At 39.3% G+C, this 22,795-nt stretch overlaps 1 protein-coding gene across 2 annotated transcripts; it reads right to left on the bottom strand.

Moving 5' to 3' along the window:
- Positions 1–1,743: 1,743 nt before the first annotated feature.
- LOC101487982 (golgin subfamily A member 7) lies at positions 1,744–21,916 on the bottom strand. Of its 2 annotated transcripts, none has more exons than XM_004565801.2 (6): positions 21,856–21,916; positions 19,543–19,668; positions 15,013–15,165; positions 10,953–11,054; positions 8,524–8,576; positions 1,744–3,825 (listed from the first exon to the last, which is right to left on the bottom strand). In XM_004565801.2, the coding sequence occupies exons 1-5, from the start codon at positions 21,862–21,864 to the stop codon at positions 8,535–8,537; spliced, it is 432 nt and encodes a 143-aa protein (XP_004565858.1). In that variant the 5' UTR covers positions 21,865–21,916; the 3' UTR covers positions 1,744–3,825; positions 8,524–8,534. The 2 variants fall into 2 exon arrangements, with proteins under 2 accessions (XP_004565858.1, XP_014264707.1); XM_014409221.2 differs by having other exon boundaries at positions 1,744–3,822.
- Positions 21,917–22,795: the final 879 nt, after the last annotated feature.

Here is a 22,795-nt window from a genome sequence, read left to right as displayed (position 1 = left end):
CAATAAATCAAATCAGGATGGTGCATCGACATACCAAACAATCCTGTTTCCCCATCTGCCACAGACAGATCTTAGCCCATCACCCACAGGCAGAAAGGGGGTGGAGATGTTTACAGTAAAGCCCAATTATGAAGTTTCTGCCAGAAAACATCCAATAAACCACAAACCCAATGAATTACATCTGTCATAGGCACAGTTATTTAGAAGCAAGGCAGTATAAGCTGCCCCAACTCTTTATGCAGTCTTAATATTTGGACGTCTTTCTCTGTTGTAGGACATTAGCTATAGATCCTAGAGTGAAGCCAGACATTTCTCTGTTTGGGTAGTCTATTATGCTGGACCTTAAAGTGAGGAGCAGTTCAATCACACAGAAAGAGGACCAGACACCACCCAGCTTCCTGAAGGGAAGCCAATCAGGTTTTATTCTCCTGGCACACACACACACACACACACACACACACACACACACACACGGGATTTTTAAACACGGAGATGCACTGTAAAGGCAACAAAGTGACATCCCTTGTATAAACCAGTATTCATTTGGATATTTACGCAACAACAAACAACCTCCATCCCTTCTCTTCCACTTATACAATTCAGGGTCGCCAGAGCCTATCCCAGCTGTCTTTAGGGCAAGAGGCAGGGTACACCCTGGACAGGTCACCGGTCTGTCGCTAACACATAGATACAGACAGCCAATTGTCCAAAATGTTTTTGGATGCTGTAACGTTAAGAGTTCCTTTCACTGGAACTAAGGCCCTGAGCCTAACTCCTGAAAAACAAGCCAAAACCATAATCCTCCCTCCACCATTCTTTACAATTGTCACAAGTACTGGCCTTCTGGTTACAAACATAGTCTGTGAAGGTTCTCATAGACTCATTCAAATTGCCAGACTCCAGAGAACACACCTCAGTGCTCTAGAGTCCGGTGGTGGCATTGTTTAAACCACTGCATGCAACACTTTGCTTGGTGATGTGAGGCTTGGATGTAGCCGTTCAGCTATGGAAACCGTGGCCATGTTTTGTTTTGTTTTATTATTAATGAGCCGAGCCTTAGTCTTCTTTTGGCCAACAGTAGCTTTCACCTTGGAACTCTCCCATGGATGGAATTTCTGCTCACTCTCTTTCTAATTCATTTAAAAAAAACTCTGACCTTCATTGAGGTAATTCTTTACATCTTGTTCTGGGTTCTTTTGTGACCTCTTGGATGAGTTGTTGTGTCTCTGGAGTATTTTCGTTCACTTGTGAAAGATTAATCACCATGGTTCACTGGAGTCCTTCGAGATGGCTTCATAACCCTTTCCAGGCTGAGATATTGAAAGATTTTGTTTCTGAATTTCTTTAGATCGTAGCAAAATGTGTTGCTTTTTGAGATGTTTTTGTCAGACGGGTCCAATTTAAGTGTGTTCTTGATACCACAGGTCTGGGTGGGCTAGTGAAATTGAGCTAAACTTTCCAAAAAATGGTTTGACTCACTTCTGGAGACACCTTCATGTGGTCAATAGAGAAAGGGCCATTTTTGTCCTGGATTCATTTTTCAGCCCTTTGTTGCTTTTTTTTTTTTTTAAACTCTTAAGTGACCTAAATACTCCTCTTATAAATTCAAATCAAATAAGCTAAAGCACTTCCCAAATAACGGGAGGTGCTTTAGCTCAGTGTGTTGAGCAGGCCACATGCTATATGGGTAAGAGAAAAAAAATACCCAAAATAAGCCAAATAACCACAGAAGAAAGCATGGTGTAAAATATTTACAGGATTTATTTGTAAGCGTACAATTTCAAGGTTAATTTAGGATCTTGATTTCAACTGAGAAAAGTTAAATTAGTTGAGTTGAGTTTTAATTATGTATACGATAAATAAATGACTAACTAAAAAAAATTAAAGAAACATTTATTTACAAAAATTAAAAATCTTTGTTACTGATGGCATTCAAAGGTCATTACTTGTACATACACTTTTTTTACAAGATGCTTCTGTCAGACTACATTCACAAGAGAAACACAACCAACTGTACATGCTGTTCAACCTTTGGTAAGGTTTGTTAACAGAAACAGCACTGAGGTTCTCCTCAGAGTAAGAATCGTAGTGTTAGATTTCAGTGTGTAAGCAGAAAGTGAACAAAACAAGTCACACGGTCTTCACGATGAGGCCCGGTCACACCAGAAACTGGCACAGCGACATTAAGGTCTCTGAAGAACTTTACAGATTAGCAGGACTGAGATGTAGTTACTGTCTAATACCTGGAGATTCTCACAGAAAACATTCAAGGTCAACTAACAAGAGCACTTTTAATACTTCAGTCAAAGGCAAGCTCACAAGATATGATTAAAGTATACACTTATTGAATGCGAGTCAAAAAATAAAAAGTAGTCACCAAACATTATGTATAGTCTTCAAAGAAAATGAACCATGATTCGAGGAGGTGCATTTACAGTATGACATGCTTAAATACCGAGCAGGCACAAGTTTTGTTTCACACACAAAAGAATCTCTTAAATCAACCATGAGACATACAGTAAAATTTTAATCTGGGACTGACTAGAATGTCAAGAGCTGGAAATTATAACCTGAAAACTGATGGGGAAACATGCTGATTAAAATACCATGCACCCAAAAAACTGCACCAGCAAAAATAAAGCAAGCAAAGAGGGAGCTCAAGGATGCGGCACTGATAACAACTGCCTTCCTTACAGCGTGGCTGTTCCATAGAGCGTCATAAAAATGAGTTACCCTGTTTGTCAGCTTTATTGTTTAAAAAGGACCTTCTAAAAAGGACAGGCATATATAAAATGTCAGAGTCCCCACAAATATCATTAAAAATATTTATCGTCCAAAATATAATGGCTTAAAGAATGTTAATAAATTCTGAATCTCTCCAAGATATAAATCCTTTTAGTCCAGCTAAACGCATGTACTCCTAAAAATGTTCTTTCCATACAACTAAACTGCATTCTACTGTGGTTCAAGGGAAACAAACACTCATGTTCACATATATGTGGGTACTAGTCTTGCTTTCCATCTTAGGTGACCAGATGGGCCAAAACTGGTTAAAGATGGAAAACAGTGGCCACTGTACTGTCCAGTTTGAGGGCCCATGAATTTTTACTGACAGGAAACTGAGCTCACTCCACGCTCTCATGGTAGCAAACACAAGGTAGCTGCAGCATAAAGAATAACGTCATCTTCTTTGACCCAAAATGGGACTAAAATTCAATTACAAAATAAAAATCAGATTGCATTATTTAATATTTGGCGTGATTCGTCAAGAAAGTGTTTAAAACAGGTGAGCAGCAGGCTCGTCTCTCCTTTGTATTCCTTACAGTCAGGTTTATTTTTGCAGCCAGAGGAGTCGCCCCCTGCAGGCCGTTAGAGTGCAGATTTAAGGCACATCTGAATTTGCTTCATATTTCAGATCCTGAGCTACTTCTTCAGTAGACATAGTAGTTTAGCGCCTAAACAAGGGCAAAAGTAAAAAACAAAACAAAACAAAAAACAACACTTCCCATGAAACCAGATTAATAATGCATTTTAGCTGAATGGGAAGGTAATTTTCTTTTAGGAGGACACGGGTGTCAGCTGAATACAAGCATATAACACTTTGATACCGGCCTCATCAATGGTGACAGAAAGGCAAGAAATAATGCTAAAACCTGTGAGGCACAACATCTCAAACCTAGTCATGTGAATGGAACATGCATATGACAGTGATGACAGATTGTAGAGACGCAGTATTAAGGTTCCAGGCCTCGGAATTCCTCGGGGGAGGTGTGCTCCGCTGACGGAATGCTGTAGACCCTGCAGCTCCGCGCAGCCCAACAGCTGCTGCAGAAACAGTGACATCAGTTAATCACATGACACACTGACTGAGCATTATGTCAATTCTTCTGGGTTATGTTAAAAAATAGATACAGTGTATGGGTGTGGTGTAGCTCCAGGCCAGATTCACTGCTGCGGTGTGAGCAGCGAATAACTTAGCCTCATGTCATTTGGGAACATGAGTGGATGGATATTAACGTAAAAACTGAAAGTCAAAGGTTGAAGTCAAGTTAGTCTGGCTCTTTTTCACTTCTGTAGTCACAGAAGGTCTTCCAGGCTGCTTTCATAAGGTTAAAAAGCATCACATTGTTGCTGTGGTGAATATGTATGTCATATAAACAAAAATGTCTTTGGTTATATAAAAGTATATGGTGTCAGACACAGGTGCGGTTCTGTTAGTGACGTATAAAGCAGGTATAAACATAATGTAGCGTGCTGCTGTTCAGGAAATGTTCTCAGGATGATTCACATGAGCTGCAGAAACTCAGGAAGTGACACGCGAGTCAAAATGATATTTTCCTTCAGCTTGTAAATAAATTTCTTGGCAGGAGAGAAAAAAAGCCTCCAATTTCAGACAATGAGGAGATCTAATGATGGATACCATTCTTGTTCTCACCTTGTCCAAAATGTTCTCCGCTGACATTAAATACTCTCATGTGTGCAGACTAATTTACAGGTTTGCTGACGTGCTGTGCTGTTCGTACACAGAGCCAAGCGAAACCTTATCAGGAGCAGAACGTCTCCTGGATGAGTTGCCAGGACACCGACTTGGCACCACCTGCCTCTGAATGGATACTCAGGAGTCAGCAGCTGTGCACGCCAAGCCTGTTTTTCTACAGTGAACTCATCCCACTGGAGGCCGATCCATCATGCTGCTCAGACCTTCACCGGGAGGCTCACAGCAGCTAAAAATCCACTACAATTAGGATAGAAAATAGGGCCGGGAAAAGAAGGGTCTGGTGTTCTTGATACATTTTTCATTTTTAAGTTTTGAATAATAAGTTTAAAAATGCATAAGACTATAATTGTTTACTTATACTTTCATTTCTAGCAGAATCCAGCACTTAAATCTGTTTTAATCTGTAATTTTTCCAGTGTTACAATAAATCAAAGGATTATGCGTAACAAACAGAGGCATCATTTATGAGTTTCAGCCATCTTCTAACTTTATCACCTGTGCCTGTCTCATAAGTCTGGCGTACATTACTTGCCTAGCATGAAGTGTCAGAGTTAGCAACTCAAGTTATGGAAACCTAGGTAGCTATAAAGCCAGACATTATTCAGATGCTGGTAGAGTTGTATCCTTTGCTAGTTTTGTTCAGTTCATCTGTTTTAACATAATACAAAAGACGATTTCCCCTTGTGTCATTTCTTATAAGTATGCCTATAGAGTTGATGAGTCCTGCTGTTCTCCTGGATAAACAGACAACACCTGTTTGTTTTCAGTGGCTCATTTATATCACAAATAATGAACTTTTTACGATACTACATCAGATTCAGGTGATAATTCTTAGTTATCACAAATGCAACAGATCACATGACTTTTATTTAAGTTTAGTTTAGTTTTTTTAAACGATGGATGTTCAGACTGGCGACCTGTGCAGGGTGTATCCTGCCTCTCGCCCAATGGTAGCTGGGATAGGTTCTAGCCTCCCCGCAACCTTACTAATCAGCAGAAGAGGATGGATGGATAGATGGACGGATATTCACATAGTAAAGGTGAGGAAGTTTCATGCAGTAGATGAAGATAAATACTGTGAAAATTCACTGGCCAATATGACTAAATGAGACCGATATAAGCCTGGAGGACACAGTAGAAGGAAACTGCAGAATGAAGAGGCTTAAAACCTCTGAGAACACACAGAGAAAATCCATCCGCTAGTCTGCTTGCTGCCTGTGGTTTCCGTCTTTGACACTGGCAAAGCTCCAATGCACTTTTCTATCAACAGCTACTTATAAAAATCCTGGGTTTACATTCCTTAACAGGACATGTATATGTATGGAGGCACTCACTGGAATTTCAGATGAGAAGATTAATCCCTGTATGCATCACTGCTGTATTAATGCAATAGTTTATCCATCCAGAGGGGTCTATGGTATCTCAAATACTGCCAAGTGCAACATTTTCCTGGTAAAACATTTACTTTGTATGTCATACTCATCCTCATGGTAATGTCTATGCATCAGTGCAGGACTGGGTCCAGTCCAAACTCTATACAAAGTACTTTTCAGTATGATTTGAACCCAACATATCCCTCAATGAGCTTCCCTGTCTTATTCATCTCTCCACACATGAGGGGAAAAAAAAAGAAAGGATTTACTGTAAGAAAGAAAGAAACTATTTATGGGATGAGCTCTTAGGGCGTCTGCCAGTGGGGAAGACCGGCAGATATCCAAAAGCCATCTGTGGTTGATGATCATAGTGCACTGTGTCAAAGGGTCTTAGCATTAAGAATATAAGGTGAGCTGTTGGGTAGAAAAATCAGTGCAGTGGAATGATTGCTGCTGAGAGTGCTCTTAATGAAACTAATTTTACAACTGGATAAATGAGGAGAAAATTTCATTTGCTGGAACAGATTTCCTTGAAAAATATCTTGCAAATCACTGACACGCCATCATATTTTAAGCAGTGGATTATTAGTAGCTTCCTCTAACACTTGGTTCTCATTAGGTTTCATTTCCAGTGTAATAAAATCAAAGGACAAGCTTAAAGATGTAATGCAGGACATTGTGTGTCGTGTATGAGTAATCTGAGCTTGGTTTTTAAACACTGCACCATTTGATTGTTGCCAACAAACAAGAAAACCTGCTGATGATGTCTATCCATGTCTATTTGAGCTGGCCATTTTCAGGTGTAAACTCAGAAAATCTACAACAGAAGCAGCAAAGTGCTCATTCTGTTGACTGTCTCAACATTACTAAAACAAAGTGAATGAGTAGTTGTCATACTAAGCCATAAATTTACAGTCAGTGTGGAGTGCCGCTGACTGAAAAACAACAGCAATGCTTTAAAGTGCAGCTAAACATAACAGTGATTTACTCCCAGTGAAGTAAAGGACCAGGAAAGGTTTCCATACCTACTTATTATGAGGTACACACAAAAAATAAATAAATCAATTACATGAAAATAAATTAAAGGCAAGCTAGAAAAACCTTTTAGGAACTCTAGTTATTGATTTTAATTAAATAAATGCCCAAGTCTGTCTTTAACATCTGATAGCTTTCATTATATTCTTATAGTAACACGATCCATTAAAGAGGTCCTGTTTCTCAAAATACACAGAATCGGTGGATTTTAACTACTGCCTACTTTGCCATGCGGCAAAATTTTAATTTTATTTATGTAGCAAAAACCTATGAGCAAACACTTGGCAACAGTGGGAAGGAAAAACTGCCTTTTAACAGGAAGAAACCTCCAGCAGAAGCAGATGGGGGTGGACAGTTAATTTCTTAAAACATATAATCCTTACATCAAGGATCCACTTCTGATCTTGTCATGTCATCTTGTTCCATACAGTGACACAATGTTTGGTGTCGGCATTTAATTGTCTGCTAAGCTTCTTAATTTATTACATTTAAGTATTGGACTGATTTATTGAGCTCTTCACTTTTCTATATTTTACTGAGCTCCCTTACCAGTTAAAAGTTTTATGTAGAAAACCCCAATTTTTCCACTTTTTTATTGAATATTATGCAGTTTAATATCTTGTTGGACTCTGAAATGAAAGCATAGTACAAATAAGCAGTTGGAGTTAAAAAAAAAGAAATCATGGAATCCATTTATAGAACAAAATATATTCCAAATCTTTTAAAGTCCAAATCCTCAAAGTAGCACCAACTTTCAAGGCTTGATCAACCTGCACTGCTGCAGAACAGCTTTAAAATAAACCCATTTTGTGTTCCCTGAAAAAGGCCTTTTTGAACGGGTTTATTTGGCATAGATGACAACATCAAGAATAGCAGCAAAGGTCATTTTTGACTTTGAGTCAATAAATAAAGTGAGTTTATGACAATATAGCACTCCATATTAGTCTGTTTTGTTTTAGGGGTTTTTCCCATCATATTACAGCTGTAAGTTTTGCTTTCTAATTAGTTTTCAAGCTTATTTTCAGCAGATCAAAAGTCTGCTCTCGAACTGAAGCCTAACAGCCCTCGCCCACTTTCTCCAGACACAAATGTGGTAGGAACCCATTGGCCAGAAAAGTAAACAAGGAAATTGGCCATTTTAAGTAGAATGTGATAATTGTTTGATTACACTGAGTTAAGGAAATGTAACAGCAAGGAGATTGCTTTGGTGCTGAAAGGGCACGTTTTCTCTTTTCTGGTTCAGTGGCGGGGTTTGGCTCATGCATGTGCTCTGGACAGTGAGCACATAAATCCCTCAGTAAATATATGACAAAACCTGAAGTCATAAAATAAGCAGAATTCTCCATTAGAAGCTTTATGAAACTGCTCTCATGGCGCTGATATTACTCACATTACACTTTGATGTGGGATTTTTTTTTTTTAACAGCACAAGCATTCTGCATGAGAACTATAGCACATATGGGGAGAGAAGTCCCTTTCATTACTGCTCTTTGACTCCAACCCTTTGGGTTTCATAGCTGGGAAATGTATCAGCATGCTGTAAACCCAGAGCATCATTAAATCTGTAACAGGACCAAAGTCCTCTTTATGTGTGAAATTTCTAATTATGAGACTCACCATGTTAGCTTTTATCTCGTCAGGCTTCTGTCTTCAAAGATGGTGATTTCAACCTTGATGGGACTCTGTCAAGGAAATGCAGCTGAAGCAAGTGTGGATACATCGAATTCAAATGTTAATTCTCTCTCTCTCTCCAACACACACACACACACACACACACACACACACACACACACACACACACGAAATAAAAACTGTTTATCAATGCTCTTGTTTTTTTTCCGTCTTTCCATGTTTTTGTGTCAACTAAAAGGTACAAGTTTTGACTGTAGCTACCTCTATCACACTGGCAAGTTCATCAGTGAGATTTTCCATCTCAACTTCTTACCCAGCATTTTGGACTGTTTAATAATGTCAGGGTCAAAGGCTATGGAATGGAAAACATTACTTATGCCAGCCAGCAGGAAAAGAGGAACGGCACAGAGATGTTTCAAGGACACAGACATTTCTTTTCTTCTTTTTTTAAATTAAGTTGTCTTTTCCTATCTTTAGGAAAATCTCATGAATCTTTCATGTTCTTTTGTCTTATGCAGAAACAGAAAATATCAAAGGGTTTACTAACCATTTCGTTTAATTATCCATCCTAACTCCAGTTTAATAAAGACTGTTAAATCTTTCATAACAAATGTAGTCAAAGCCCTTGGACACAGTTTCTTTCTTGTGTTGTTTTTCCTTTTTGAATGAAAGCCAATTTTAAATGAGTGCTCAAAACCAAAGCATTTAAGTAAGTAATAATTACAAACTCACTCTAAAAACTTTCAGTAGACAGCATAGTATTTTTACTATGTCAGTTTCATCAGTGTCAGATTAGCACTGAAAATGTCAGTACAGCATGGCCTTGCTAAAGGAGTCAAACACCCTGCTAGTTGAGATTTAAACAAAAATGTATTTGTAGGCATCTTCTGAGATTTTTTGCTTTATTCTGTTAATGGGCACTTCTCATTAACGTAGTACCGACCACTGACTGTCGTCAGTGATTTTAACAACCGATCCTCTGAGCCTGAAGTGTTAATGTGTGACCTCAGTGGATCGTGCTTAGTAAGGCACATCACTGTAATGCTTCCTCAGATTGGGATGTGGGAAGTTTGGAGACTCTTGTATGTGAATGTAGCGCTGTCCTGCTGAGGAAAGCTGTCATTAAAGAGTTTGCTTGGTCTGGAACAATGCTAATGTGGGTGGTACTTGTCAAAGCAACACCCACATAAATGCTGTGACCCAAGGGTTCAAAAGCGCAACACTGCATATCAGAACAAATGTTATTTATTTACTTCGACTGTTTAAATGTTGTGGCTGAAGCGTATACGTGAAGGGTGGAACAGATAAACTGTCGGAAAAGCAGAATTCAAGACAATTGATAAATTGACATCATGGCTAATTACAGCCATCCCAGTAGCACATAGTAGCCTGACATCAATCCCCATCGGACGACACTTTAACTTCATGTTATTTTAACACCAGCAGTTCTCATAGTGTTGTGTTCCTGTGTTATAAAAAAGTAGGGGGTCTGGATAGCAGTAGCTTTTGATTTTTCAAGGGTGCAGTTGTGGTGGCAGCAAACCACTGTCAACAGTCACAGCAACTCTCAACCCCTTGCTACTAGAGGAAAACGGTACATTTTCAGAGTCCAGATGGTAAAATGAAGCAGACGTACTACACAGTTACAAATACGATCAGGTTTCAACGGCTCAAATGTTAAAGGTGAGGCATTCCTGTCAATCTCCCAGTGTTCGCGTGCCAAAGTCAGCGCAGCTCTTGACAGTGCTGGCGAAAAAATCCAGATCACTGTCAAAACTACAAAATCATAAGCAGGACTGGGAACAAAGCTCAGCTGGTAACGATTTTGGTCATATTTTGTTATCCCTAATCTCCTATTGCTGCCCAGTTGCAATTAATTGGGATGTTGAGTCACCCCACACATGCATACGCTAAGACAGGCAGGATGTTGGTGCACAGATGCTATAGATTACATACTAACTTTTATCTGGTGTTTTTACAGGTTATCCCTACACAGTGCTGGATTTCCTGTAAGTTGCCTGTGACTGCTGCTTTCCATTTTCATCCAGCAGTTAGTGGGGGTGGAAGGCCTGTAAATCACTACATCTATTAGGTCATTGTGAAAGCTCCTTGTTCTGCTTAAGATGTGGTCCGATTACATTCACATTTCATGATCTCAGTGTATGTTTAACAAGTTAAAGTTCGCCAAACTATTCACTGCAATTCCCCTTTCCCGTACATCCTCATTCTTGCACAAGACTACTTTTCTTGTAAAAACATAGTGCCATTTAGCCTTAACTGTGTTTTGATTTTGTTTGTTAGCAATCTGAGTATAAGGTTCCTCTTTTTCATCTACTGTGTGCTCTAATTAGAAAGAAAAGAACTGAAAAATGCTCGATTTGTTCTGTTTGTATTGACACAAAATTATAGGATACGACCCGCAGGCCTCTCTCGATGGGGTCAGTGAGCAGTAGGCCTCGCGGTGCATAGATCTTGTCATTCTGTTCCTGAATGTACTTAGCAATTTTCTTCAAAACCTAAAAAAAAAGAGAAAAGAGAAAGCACTTTAATACTCAAAGCAACTACAGACTGAAAATCGGTAGCCAAATAAGAGATCCTGTCAAGGTCTGCATGTAATACCAAGCGTACTGGGTGCTAAGTAAGTAGAATGTTAGTATGCAGCTACTTGCATTAAACATAAGTGCCTTGAGGCAACTATTATTGTGACTACAAGTGCTAGAATAAACTGAGAGGAACACTTGGAGGCCAAGGTAAAGCCTCAAAGTTTGGCCTTAGTCTTACTGCGTTCAGGCCTGAACTGGACTGAATATCCAACCTTACTTTTGGACCAAAACATGTCTATGAGCACCTAATACAGTACACAGTTGTTGATGTCTGTAAGTCTGGACTGAATAACACAATATGTGCTCTCCTCTTTATTCACTCTTAAATTTCAAATAGTGATAGAAACCTTTAAACAAACTCCATTCTATGTGCATCAAACAAATGCAAGAAAATGTAATGTTCTGTGTCTAGCATTCAGTGTAGTGGTCACTCTTGTTTTACAGTAGTACACATTGGCTTTGCACCTGAACTGGCCATTCTACTTTGGTTTGATGAGTTTAAAGAAAAACTCTCTGGGCAGCTCTACTGCTTTCTTTCATGCTGGGCTGAGAGCTGATGCTACACTGAGTCAGTACTCCATCATCAGGTAAAATTTACACAAGGTTGTGGTTAGGCCTCAGTTACAGGGGCCTGAGACAAGTTGGCGACTACCTGGCAACCACCATTCACGAGGGGAAAATGACTATTCATCAGCTGGTTGAAAGTGGTCGCGAGATGTTTCTCACAGTTGCTGTGAAACTGACTAAGCCTTAGTCATGCAGGTCCAAAGATTGTAAGTGACCCCACAGTGATAACCTGTTGCCAGGGAAAAATGTGACTTGTTGGCAAGTAGTTGCAGAGAGCTGATTGATGTCAATAGCTTGAAATTGGTAGCAAATGAGTTTATACTTGGCTGCACTGAAAACCTTTTCACAAATCCTGTGGTCACTAGTAGATTAGTGTGGTGGCAGGAAACATGGCGACTCAAACGCTCAAAAGTTTGGTTATACTTTACAAGAACGAATGACGACAGGAAAATTTGCAATACTTGGAAAGTGGATATTTCATTTAAGGGAGGAAACACTACGAATATGCAAAAGCATTTGCTCACAAAACACGCGATAACCTTAAAATGAATGTCGTGTTTTTAATTCCGCTCCGGACTCGTGAATCTCAACCCAGCAGCAGCGGTAACGTTTGCACATCCTCTCCCGTTAATGCGGCAGGTAAATAATCAACTAACATTGCATATTATGTTAGCGCGATCTGCCTTATTACAAAACCTGCCATTACTGTGCATTTAGGTGACCATGATGAGACAGACAGACAGAGTCTGGCTGGCTCAGATGCTGGCAGTTCTCGCTGCAGTCTACCGGTAGCGTCTCCTTTCAGGCCAGGATAGACGAATGTCTCCGAGCAGTGACTAAGTTTGTGGTCAAAGGCTTGCACCCATTTGCCACAGCAGATGCCCCGATTTTCGGTAAATGAATGTGTTTAATTGTAGGCAGGGACATTACTGGATATTCTTGTGTAATTGCTACAGAACAGTTTATGTTATACTTTGTTATTGCTACAGAAGAATATTTATTTTATTATTTTACATTTACAATTTTTTTCCCTGGGGACCCTGTGACACCCCCATTGAAGGGGCTGTGGATCTCTTAAGATCTCACTGTTGGGTTTGTAAGGCCATGTTACTCCTAAATTTCTATCTTGTTCAAAGAGAAGATATAAAACAAAGTTCTAAGCTAATCGACCTTAGTGTTCTCCTTTAAAAAAAAACAAACAAACAAAAAAAAAAAAAACATAGAATCGATAAAGAATCGAATTGTTAAACAGAATCGAAAATGGAATCGGAATCGTGAAAATCTTATCAATACCCATCCCTACTTTCTGTATCCAAAAGTTTCGAACTGTTTTGAAGTTATTCGATATGTTTAAATCTGATACTGTTCTATTTCTCAGAAGTTTTCCTCTAAGCTGGCATCAAAAAAATCTTTGATAGCTGGCTTTCATTTTTACATGATCAATGAAAACTTTGAAGAAACGTATCTGTTTTATAAGAGCCTGAACAAAACCTGAATGCACTTTTGAATATGACAAATTGTATCTTCATATATTCCCAATGATTTTAGAGGATGAGAGGTTTTTGATTCAAACAATTCAGGCATACTTCATCTTTCCAGCAGTGTTGGAGGTGGAACCTCACTCTGCTGTCACAGGAGCTTGGAAGAGGAGAAGGTGTCGACAACAACATGACAAGACAAATTACACACACAGCAGGGCTTTGCAGAAACATCTGTGTGGATATGTGGGCTCATACTGGCCTATAGAGTACGCAGCAGTGCTTACCAGAATCACTGAAGAAAAGAACTTCTAAATACTCAGAAACTCTCAGTTTCTTGACTTCTGCTTCCATAGGGGTGCTTACAAAGGAGTCCACTTTAGATCTACAGCTGCTAAGTGTTGTGAAGCCAATCATTTTTTGAGTCAGACTTTTTTTCCCTTTATGTCTTTATTCTTTTTTTAAAAACAAGTTTTGATTATAGTAAAATACCTTTCTGTAAATACTCAACTTTACTCACCCACTTCACTGAGACCCATCACTGATCAACCCTCTGAGCAGTTTAATTCCAAATAAAAAGGCCCTGCAGTCCATTACTGCAAACCAATGAAGATGCTCCCAACACAAGAGGAAATCTTCCACAAGTTTTTACTGGAAAACAGGCGGGTCAAATTCCACATTTAAATTAGCTGAAGACAACTTTTTAATGAGAAAATTCAAAAAGCTTCATGTTGATAGAATAATCCTTCCAGATTATGAATTTTCTGTGGCTGCATCACTTTTTCCATTCCAACACATCAGAGTTGGGGAAACAGAAGAACTGCTTTCTCTAATGTGACAAGACACAGACACACACGATCCCTGCAGCTCCCTTTCCTTGTTTTATCCAACATGGAGTACTTCTAACAATTTGAATTTCTTTATATTTCTTCTACGTGCATTGCATCTTGGCAGCTATTTAAACACCAGGCGGGGACCGAAGGCAGATACTTTAAACACTGTCGAAATTACTTTTAAATCATCCAAGCACCATTAGACCCAGCCAGCCAACATTTGAACAAATTTACACAGTACAACTTATTTTAACGACAATTTTTGTATAAGACTGTTGATTGAAAATTGATTGAAAAAAAAAAAAAAAAAAGAAGCCATATATAATATTTTAAATCAGGATTTATTAGTATCATAAAAATCCTCACTTATGCTTTAAAGGAGGCATAGCCAAAACACCTGTACATTTTTATGCGTATCTCCAAAAGTTGATTGCGTTCATCTGGACAGTACATTATAAACATTATAAACAGTACATTTGCATAATGACTGAAACCAGCCCACTGAAGGAACAATGGGCTGGGGAAACCTATACCCTATAACCTATAAGATTGGGGAAACCTGCAGTCTGCTGAGACTGAAGCAGTCACTTGGATGAGTGATGAAACGTTTCTCCCACTGAAAACTCTACGTCCAGATGAACAAAATCAACTTTTGGAGATTTACTTACCTGGATGATTGAGGATGCATCAAGACATTTTTATGCGTAGATTAAATTTCAATGTTGAAAACTCAATACATGTAAACAGTTTTGTGTATACACCATTTATTTTTTTTTGCTAAATAATTTATTCCCATCACTCTTATGTTAAATGTTTTCATGTTTCACAATAAAGGATTTTCCAAATAAAAACACAAAGGATTTATAAAAACCCATATTTATTAAAACTCCAAAGAACATCGAGTTACAAAACATCTTCACAAGCCTATTTGTCATGGTGCTTCAAAACTCAGTTTTGACGTATTCAGTACCATTATATTCAAAGAAATCCTACCTTCTCATAGTGCGTCTCCATACACAGGAAGACGGTGTACGCTGTGAGGCAGGCCAGACAGCCTTCAATATATGACTGGCTACCCAGTTTCTCGGCCTCAGCGTACATGTTGTTCAGCGCCCTCACCGTTTCCTCAAACTGCTGTTTGTCGATCTGAAATACGAGGAAAGACAAGAGGGTTAAAATCGAGGCCCAGAGCCAGGCGTAAATTTGATTAGTAGTGTGAGTGTGTTTAGGATATCTGAGTGGAAACAAAATCTCCTTAGCACCAGATCATTTTCTTCCATTCTTTCCATTTCTAGATAAATGAGGAGCTGAATTTTCTTGGACCGGTCATATATCAAGGGAATACTGGGCTTCCTTCCTGCATTTGTAAACACCTCCTGAAATGACTCGGATACCTTGGCCGTGTGCTCCATAAATGTTTCCACTTAATAACAGACGGGACAAACGCGGTGAAAGCAGGACACACGCAGTTCTGGAATATTTCTCCTTCTCCAGTGGCACAAAGTAAGATAAAGACACCGCCGCATTTTGGTATCCTTTAGACAGCCTTTGGGATACAAGAATACTGAGAATTCATTGAATGTATGCTTACCAAAGGGAAAGCTGTCAGAGTGTGGTGAATTGCTGGTTTCACAGGCCTTTTTTCACTGGGGTGTTGACACTAGTCGCATGCTAGTATCCAAGAAGCTTCTGTGATACTAAGGGGAAATGATGGTGCTTCCGACCAGACTAGACTAGAAACCAGCCAAGGGCCTCCTGAACCTCTGAAAACCCTCCAAGTTTTTCTTTCCCTCTGTCTGAAGTATCCAACAAAAGGCGCCAAGATATTAGCAGTCTTAGAGGTGTTTGTTACTCACCAACCAGAGCCAGGGGTCGGTGGCGACTATACACTGCAGTAAGTGCTGTCAGCCTGCCTGCAATGACTCTGTTGAAACCTATGCATTTCTCTGGTTATTCTGTCCATTAGTAAAGACATTACACACAAGCCCTACGTGATGAAACACACTGAGCTGTGTTCCATCTTCAGCAAAGAAAAAAAACCCATCACTGACAGAAGTAAACATGAGTTACATGGTAAAAATGTACTGTAAGAACTGCATTTACAAATTATAAAGTTCAGTTTCAGAGTCCTCCTTTCCAACCATCACATTTACAATTTTCTCACCAGGGAGGCTTTTCAACATCTGTCATTTGTTGGACTGGCTGTTTACAAGCTCTGGATTTTATGCTGGCTGGGCTACAAGAATAGGTTTGCATGTTTTTTTGGGGAGTGCCAAAAAATTTCTCTATGTAAGAAAAAACCCTGAGAGCCTCTGTTTCTCTTTAAATTCACCAATTCAGAGGCTGCAACTAAAACCCCACTTCTCTGAATGCCCATCTTTCCATTACGTGTGATGTGCCCATCACTGTTCTTGAGATGTTAGATGAGAGCACAACGGTGAACGGGGTTTACAAATCCAATTAAGGAAGAGAGGAAGGAAGAGTCAATTAATGAAAAACCCTTTGAATGGTTTGGCAAGCAAGCTGCCAAATGCATTTAGAAGTCCGAGTGCTTTCCCAGTTCGTCGGCACTAGTTTCAACAAGCATTCAGACAGAAAAGAGACCTGAGAAGATGGAAATGGAAAAAACAAAAAAAAAGACTGCTTGACTGCTACACTCCGATCAAAGATTCGATGGTCTTGCTTGCTTACGTCAAAAATCTCAAATCCACAAACACAATCTCAAGGTTTGACTCTAATGACCACTGTTTAGGCAACCCAGCCTCCAGCATGTTTAAATCCAATAAACAGAGTAAGTACATCTATTCATGATCATCATCCATCATGATGGATGAAAACCTACAGTTCTGTGCTAAAGTCTTGAGCCAAGCTGTCATTTCTTCATATTTTGCTACAAATAGTTGCAGCGATTTATTGAAACATGTGCAAACATGCACGGAAAATCTGTATAACTGTATACAGCTTGAAAGTCAATATTTGGTATGCCCACCTTTATTCTTCATCACCCTATTACACAAGCTTTAACATACTTTTTAAATGTAATCTTCAGGACCCCGTTTGGCTTCCCTAAGGACGCTTCTTGACTGTCATTCTTCCACTGAGACCATTTCTGAGGAGGCTTCAGTGAACAATAGCTGGATCAGCTGAAGGACCAGATGCATCTCTCAGGTCCTGTGTCAGGTACCTGATGATTTTTCTTATTTTTCTTAAGGACATGACTTTCAGATACTTTTCATCTTTTTAGGGCTGACACGTCTATTTTATCCAAATTCCTCAAGGCACCCTCAAGTTAGTTGTCTTTTTTTACACATGAATGATTCAAAGGTCAGCGTTGAGCAGTTTAACAAAAAATGTCCCTCTAAAAATGATCAGGTACGAAGACTTGACTGAAAATGAGCTAAAAAGCAGTCAGTGTCCAAAGAAAAACATTGAAATGCTTTCAGAAGTCCTGGAGAACTATTGCTCAAAACCAATTTTTAAAACAATCTAAGGAGCCAGATTTTCTTGCAAAATAAAATATAAAGAAATGAACGGTGGCTCGAGGACTTTGCACACTACTTGTACATCTTCATTTGGGAGAACTCACGATATCCCAACAGAAAGACTAATGAGTTGGAATTTTGGGGGTCTTGCATGACAGTCCCTTTAGTTCTCTTAGGTTGACCGAAATGAGCACAGTTCTGCTCAGTTTTCTTTCTGCTGTTAAGCTGTACACAACAATAACGGCAAAGCAAAACTCAGTAATGTTGCCTGTGTAACTGATAGATAATTTGCAAGGAGGCAGGATGGATTGGGGAACAACATGTAGTCTGTCAGACCTCACAGAGGTAAAAGAAAAGGTTTTAAAAGAGACTGTGCCCAATTTTGGCACAGTGACACCCAACACGCTACACGCAAAACACCCACATCTTCTGAGCCCACCATCGCCAGCTGTATTGTTTCCCATTCCTCCCATTGATCTGACTGGCAAACTTTCTCACACTGGACTTTCGATGTGCCATTTGCTTTTTCTTAAAATGATATTTACTTCACCAGAAAAATGGGACTCTTGAGATTTAAAATCTGTTTTGCAAGAGTCTTCTGGCATGACAGGCAGCAGTTCAATCAGTAGAGGTTCCATAACAGTACAAACAGTGATAAACACATGAGTATATGCATATAAATAAAACATCAGAAACATCAGAATAATAAACTTAAAAACTAAGGAGAAACATTTGAATATTTATTCATCACGGTCACTGGAGGTTAATTGTGCGATGGCTAGCCAGATGTGACTTCCTCGATGTTGTTTAGAAATACCTAGAATTCATTTAGTTCGACCAGATGCAGTTGATACCAAGCAGAGGAAGTTGTAAATTTAAACCCCTTTGACCTTCAGTTTAGAAGTAAACTTGGTGATTGCTCTGCTTTCAAATCCATCTATTCGTTTTTTCACCAAACAGGTACACTGATCATTCAAAAGAAGAATGCTGCAAGTCCATCATCACTCAACCACCAGTACAAACGGTTATGGGGCCTATGCTGACTTCACAGTTGGCAAGAATAATAATGTGCACCACAGCCAAAAAAATGAGGATCCCATATAGCAGAAACGTCACCCTGGGAGTCAAGTCAGCCAACTTTCTGTTTTTTGTAGTTTTAAAAGGTGCTACACAAACAAATCTTTCTTTATTACTTAATGCAAATAGTAAATCCCAGTCTATGACAACTGCTTGCAATAAGGAAAAGTTTAGAGCTAACTTGCACAAAACAAGGGTAACTATGGCAGAAATCAGGCACTGGAGCAATAAACTAGCCTCAAAGAATATAAGGCTTTATTAAAGCAAACATCTTCAAAGAATGGCATAAATTAATGTCCAAAAATTATTGCCACTTAATGGTTTGGTTTTATACTCCATATTTCATAAACTGGAATTACAGTAGATCATTAAAAATATATACGAGAAAATCTTTTTTATGATGGGGACTTAAGCATATACTTCCCAGAGGAAATCCATTCTTTACTTTGTCCAGCTGTTCTGTGTCTGAGTGTGTATCTGTGTGTGTGTGTGAGAGAGAAAACTGAATCCTACAGGAAAAACATGGTAGACCACCCAGTCCAGAGGGAAGTGCCAATAAACCACCAGCGAGCGATTTAAGTGATGTGAAACTGCTCTTTTCATGTGGTACGACCATTTTTAAAAGTGCAGCTCTCTGTCCTGCAAACTCTGAACTGTTGGTGCTGCCACCGGCTTTAATGTGGTGTGCAGCCTGTTCCTATTCAGTCTCTGCAGCCTACTCCTCCTTTTAGCCCACCTCCACTAGGTCGCATAAGGACAAAATCCAGCAGGCTGCTGTTGACGATCCTGCTGTTCCATGTTTTGGCTCCATGTTCACACCCAGCTGTGTTCTTTTGTTGCTAGTGACAAAATAGTGCTTCTACACTCCCCAGTATGGATAATATGCACAGGTCGTGGAAACATAAGTCATCCGTTTAAGCAGCTGAAGTCATGTTTAGAAACACTGTGGAGTAGCAAGACCTACCCTGTTCTCCAGCTCAGAGGGGAACTTGGTCTGGAACTGGCACATGGTGCCACTGGAGTAATCTCTCTGAATGAAGACTTTGGCAGTGATGGCAGCCTGCTGCCTCATGTCCTGCAAGCTGTGAGTCTGTGGAAAGACAAGGTAACCATTGAAATATGGCCACACTACAATACACCTAATACACAGCAGCCAGGTTTAGTTTAGAAGTGCAGAAATCCATAAACTGTACAACTGATATGCAGCCTGTAAAATAAAATAATAATAATAAACAGTTAAGGAGCTCATTTGTACCTGTGACACATTCTGAATATTTTTAGGCACAAATTTAGAGTTTTCAGTGACTTCAAAACATTTTTTTTTTGTGATCAACATTTTATTGATTTAAAACGGGGTTGGGGGGGGGAGGGGGGTACAGACATATACAGCACAACTGTAAACTGCAGTAGCAAAGCAAACATTAGCAAACAAGGCATAGGGACAGCAAAGAAAAGACACAAAAACACAAAGTTAAAACCAATTATTGCCTCTTCCAGGAGATAACTCTGGATGAGAAGATTTTCCAAGCGTCAACAGTCGTGGGTCGAGCTTTATTTAATTTTGCTGTGGTATGTTCAAAACCAATAACACGGATAAGACATCGTCTCCAGAATGATTCCATACAAATGTCAGGACAGAACCATTGCTTTGTAATAGTCTTCTTTGCGGATGTGAATCCAGCGAAACTTCAAAACATTTTTGATAGATTTTAACATTTTTCATGTGGCGTTTTTAGCAGCCATTAAACTGTTTAAGCTTTTTAGAGTTGAGCAAGCCAGCTGTTTTGTTTATTCATTTTACAGGCAAAACTAGTCATTAACTGGATTGTTAATGGATTTCTTATGTTTGCTTTTTGTATTAATTACAGCAGCAATACAAATTCAATATCTTCTATAAAATGTTTTCATTATTGCCTCTATCCAAAGCTGTGAACAATTAATCTGATAACAGAAGTAAAGTTACAATTGACTGTAAAACTTTTATATTCGATTGTGTGTGTGTGTGTGTGTGTGTGTGTGTGTGGTGTGGTGGGGGGGGGGGGGGTCCATCAAGCTAATGTCTGTTGTCCTCACGACTGCTGATTTTTATTTCTTATACTGAAGTCACAACCATTATGTTAGCTATTATCCACTAATTACCGTGTGTTAACAGTAACTCTCTTAGTCCTCATCAGCTTCTTTCTCTCTCTCTGTCGCTCTCATTAAATTAAATTTAACAGTTCTTGGCTTTTACTCGGCTCCACTCCCCCCATGACAGTGTGTTTGAGGAAGTTCATGAACTGTGAGACTTGGGAAAGACTCAAACTGACTAAACTAAATAAATAACGTAAACCTATCTTTATTTTTTCGCTGTATTTATCCCGGTCCCATTGTCATTTATTTGTTTTGTTTTGTTTTATTTTATTTTACAAATTAGATAAGAATGCCGAGCCTGATGTTGCCATGAATGTGTGCTTGGGTCAGGGTGATCTGAACGTGCCCACATTCCTGCTCTGTTTTTCACAATAACACCATCTACGCATCATTAAGGTACTTCAAGCAGATCTGAAAAGTACAACCGGACTGACCACTCATCTGTGTTGCAGACAACAGCAGATACCAAAGTGTAATAATCCTGCCTTTCACATAAAAGAACCGTTCCCGGTGTCTTCCTAAAAATGAAGAAATCAGCAGACACCTGATGCCAAAGTATTTGCTGTCCTGAAACTCAGAGCCGGAAGAATATATGACAACTCTCCCAGTATTTATGGCCTCAACAGTACGTGGTTATGTGACCTTTCATTACCATAAGCTACTTATACCAAACATGTTACGAACACATGTTAAGTGTTTGCTGAAAATGTTTCCTTTCCATGTTAGGGCATGTCTTCCTTCTTTGGACTACTCAGTGCTGGTTTACTGCTGGATTATGGCAGCACAATCGTGTCATCATCTTGACATTATCACCATTCTCTGAGAAACTGTGTATCATTTAGCACATATAAGCAAATCAAACCCAGCCAGATTTATCTTTAGTTTATACGCACAGCTCTGCTTGGTTAAATTACGCAGTTTCTGGATATGTGCGTCGATCTACTGCTAGCTTGTTAGGAGAGGCGCTAGTAGAGGTAAACACTGGCCAGACAACTTAGCTTCCAGCCAGTGAGCTGGCAGGTTAACACCGGTCCACGTTCCCTTTGTTTCTTCGTTAAACACACTCCCGGGCAACTCAACAGCAATAAACTATTATCACACCGCAGACATGTAAAAATGAGGGTTTAAATCACAGTTAACTTACCTCTGCCATGGTGAATACTGCCTTATTTCTTCTTTGGTTTCACTCGTGGACGACTAGCCTATGAGCCAGGTTTATACCGCCACCTATTGTACCGGAGTATATAGCAGGACGTTATCGAGGAGGCCACCCTGAAAGGATGTATATTCAAATAAAAGTCTTTGTAGTTGTAAATAACTTGTTATGTGACAAACAAACTATTGATTTTCCACTCTCTTATCGTATCTTAGCTATTTAATACCCTTTCAGCAAATGTATTCCTTTTATTTTAACATATGTTGGTATTCAAAACCATCTATTCTGTAGTCTAAGGAGCTTGGAAAGAAAAGCGTCTGAAGACGTTCACCTCTCATCTGAGAAGCTTCTTCAGTTCTAAGAGCAATTGGTGGAGAGTCCCAGATTTTAAGCCCTATGGGAGTGTCCGCAACCCGCTATTGATCCTCCACCTACACGAGCCAAGGTGTGAAAATGGGTCTGGGTCCCAATCAGCCAAGGTTTTGGGTGAACACACTGTGAAACCTAGCCTTATCATGTGATTTACTGAGGTCAAGCTCCTTACACTACGATGACCTGGATGAATGAGAACCTTCACAGACACATCTATTCTGTAGATTCAATAAACTCACACTGACCTCTGTTACAGAATCCGAGCATAACACTATTTAACTGGCTTAACCTCCTCAGCCAACTAAAGAGTGATGATTATTTTTTAGTATATGATGTGCCACTCAAAAAATTCTGAACTGAAATCTATGGAAGAATTGCAACAACAAAGATAGTGGTGTTGTGTAGCTCCCATTAGGAATTAGAGCTTTAAAATACGGCCACTGAGACCTCATCATAAATGGTCTCATTGGAAAGGTGGCTATCACAAGCACATTCTTTTTTTTTTTTTCTTTTTTTTTTTTGCCTGTCCCATTTGGTTCTTTAGCCGTCAGAATTG

This window comes from Maylandia zebra, linkage group LG12 (genome assembly GCF_041146795.1).
Source record: "Maylandia zebra isolate NMK-2024a linkage group LG12, Mzebra_GT3a, whole genome shotgun sequence".
Lineage (NCBI taxonomy): Eukaryota > Metazoa > Chordata > Actinopteri > Cichliformes > Cichlidae > Maylandia > Maylandia zebra.
The sequence above is the reverse complement of the archived record's forward strand: the minus strand, read 5'-3'. Positions and strand labels throughout refer to the sequence as shown.